Source organism: Microchirus variegatus, assembly GCF_963457635.1.
Source record: "Microchirus variegatus genome assembly, chromosome: 9".
NCBI lineage: Eukaryota > Metazoa > Chordata > Actinopteri > Pleuronectiformes > Soleidae > Microchirus > Microchirus variegatus.
In genome coordinates, this window is record NC_139810.1 from 15,191,475 (window position 1) to 15,194,380 (window position 2,906).

General features: G+C 37.0%; 1 protein-coding gene across 1 annotated transcript; it reads right to left on the minus strand.

The window, feature by feature from the left end:
• Nucleotides 1-554: 554 nt before the first annotated feature.
• Nucleotides 555-2,386, minus strand: LOC310932136 (L-rhamnose-binding lectin ELEL-1-like; the record flags this gene model as incomplete). The annotated part of the gene is made up of 6 exons (XM_083895429.1): nucleotides 555-615; nucleotides 704-807; nucleotides 1,426-1,564; nucleotides 1,685-1,729; nucleotides 1,815-1,865; nucleotides 2,302-2,386. The coding sequence occupies 6 exons, from the start codon at nucleotides 2,384-2,386 to the stop codon at nucleotides 605-607; spliced, it is 435 nt and encodes a 144-aa protein (XP_083751555.1). The 3' UTR covers nucleotides 555-604.
• Between the last annotated feature and the right edge of the window lie 520 nt (nucleotides 2,387-2,906).

The following is a 2,906-nucleotide window of genomic DNA, read 5'->3' on the forward strand; positions in this document are numbered from 1 at the left end:
ATTAATGTGTGTGTATTAAATGACCACTTCTAAATATTCTAATTAAAGATGTGTGTATGTACGTGTCCATGTACAGAGTCACAAAGCACAGCAATGAAAAGGAAGAATGCATATACCCAGTTTCTACAAACAGTTTGATTTTTCAATAATTCAGTGGCATTTTCTTTCTGTCTCTACAGTTACACAGGTCTTGAGTGAGTTTGTAAAAGTTTCAACACAGCCGTTATAAAAGAGTGGCTCTGCGATGGACTCATGAGAATCTTTTTTTCATTCTGAGATGAAGTGTTTATGTCATTTAATCAATAAATGATTTATCAATATTCTGCACCTACTCATTCAAGCCCATAATATTTGTTGTATATGTTATTTAGTGCTTGTGGGTTAGGGTTAGGGGTTATAACAATAACCCTGAATGGAGATGTCAGTGGTAAGAGTCATGCATCTGACAGACTGACAGGCCAAACTGCCCATGAATGACCATCATGAGTTTATAATAAATCTTATATATTCTGATATAATCAGTCACCAATAGACAAAATCACTAACAGTCATATTGTGTTCACTGTATGTTTATTGTGACAACATGACCACGTCGACATGAAAATCACTCAGGATCTGCAAGAGAAAAACTAAATTATTCCCTCTTCTCTTTCCACACAGTTCTTTTTTTCTGTTGAATTACATATCAGACACAGGTACTTACGAACACACGAATAATACATCTCCAGGTTCTTGTAGGTGCCAACACAGGGATCTCCAAACACCGAGTTTGCTGCTTTGACAGTACAGCTGTTTTTCCCATTACATCTGTAAATGCAGAGTAACAAGAGTGTAAATGTAAGAAAAAAACAAAAACCTTAGACCATAACTCTGGGATTCACAGGCAGAATGACAGAGGATGCCCAACTGCTAACATCTCCTTGTTCATGTTTGGCATTGTCTCAGTTTTCCTCAGATCTGAGCTGTTTCCAATAAAGCTATACAACTTAACTCATCACTGACTCCTGAAACTCAATCCTTGGTCATCTCCCCTGATAATCAAATTTCTGCAACAGTAAACAAGTTTGTGTAGGCGATGTACAAGGCAATTGTCTCAGTTCTCCTCAGTTTTTGAGCTTTGTGCAATAAAGCTTTACAAATTATCTCATCACTGGAATTAACACATGGAATTAAATTAAAATAGATTTCAGTGTAGTGCAGACATGCAGTTCAAGACCATGTCTGAAGAAAGCTGTGAGAGAATCCTTACAAATTTAGTGTTGACTGAAACTGATCGAAAGATTAACTGCTTAGATTGAGGTGGTCAAACATGACAGATTGAAACTCCGTTAGTCAGCAGAGGCATACAACCACTTGGTGGTGTACATTTTTGGACATAATGTGGGGCTTGGAATTCATTTATTTTTATTAAATTATATTGGTTACCTTTCAGAAACAATGCCAGGTGCACTGTTGCTGTAGCAGTTGAGGTTTGAAAGTTCAGATTCAGATCGACCTGAAGAGCAGAGTTCCTTTCCAAAACGTCCATAGGTAGCGTAATTCATCATTATTACTTGTCCTTCGTCTGACAAAAAGGAAAAACAGGAACAAAATAAAGAAAAAAACATAGTCATTTAATAAAGGTCAGATAAAATATAACTGCTTTTGATGAAATGAACCCAACACAAGGGCACCACGATCTTACCACAAGACAAATGTGCTGAAGTACCCTCACATGCGACGACATATGCTGTCAAAGTAACAGGAATCCCGTTAGACAAAACCACCACAACACATTTTCATCTACAGTTTTTGATGGCAGGAGTGTAACTGACTTGTGTCACCACTCATGACTGCTGTCCAGAGCACACATGATGTTGCCAGCACTGGAAAAGAAACAAGAATTATTAAAACACCACCATTTTAACAAGGTCAAGGTCCAGGGTCAATGAGAGTTTTAAAATATAAATTGCTTCCAACATCTGTATTACATGGACCTCTGTGTTCATCATCATACACACATTCACAAAGCACAGGAAATTGAAATTGTAGAAGGTTTAGACACTATTTTTCCTGCCCTAGCATTTTTTTTTTAAATGATCGTCTACAATTTACAGTTAGGCAGTTCGATAATGAGCTTTTAAAAGAGTCAACACTCTGTTCCACAGTCGTGGGCTGTTGTAAAAGAGTGACACATCTTTGTTCTAAATTTTGGAATCATGAAAAAGACAACAAGAAGACCTGAGGGTTCTCCAGGGCTCATTATTTCAAAGCAAGAGCTTTAAAAAATGTCACAAGTAGCTTTTCTAGCTGTGTACTCACGCAGAGCGGTGCTGAGTCTGATGTGCAGCATGGTTTCAGAAGAGCCTGTCTTGTCCTGGGTCCTGATGCTGGTTGGGGCTGTCATACCCCTATTTATTGTTCAGGAACTGCCTCAAGCCATCGTGTTTCTGTGAACTTTGTGTGTCCAAGGCGTTCACCTGACCATTTAACGAGATGGCAGCGAAATGGGATATTTTTATTGCTTACATGTAAATGATATGCAGCTCTAACTAGAAAATGCAGTTTAGTAAGAAGTTGGTGGACTTGCTGCTGGTCTCTTTACAAGCCTGTTTTAGCTTTAAAGCAGTTAACTAATAAGTTAAAGGATTACAAATGAATTAAAAGTCAAGTTGCAGGGTTGTATAAGATATATATGATACAATTAAAATGTTAATTTCCTCATGTTCTCATATGAGGATTGGAATATGAATATGAGTATGAATTGGTTCCAATGCCTGTATTGTAAAATACATGTAAAGTGAAATAGCTATATAAATGATGGGTACAGGGAAATGGTGTTGGGTGCTATTTTTTGTTTGTATTTCATGTATATGTTTCATTTTCAAATAAATGATCATATTATTACATACAGTAGGAACATTTTA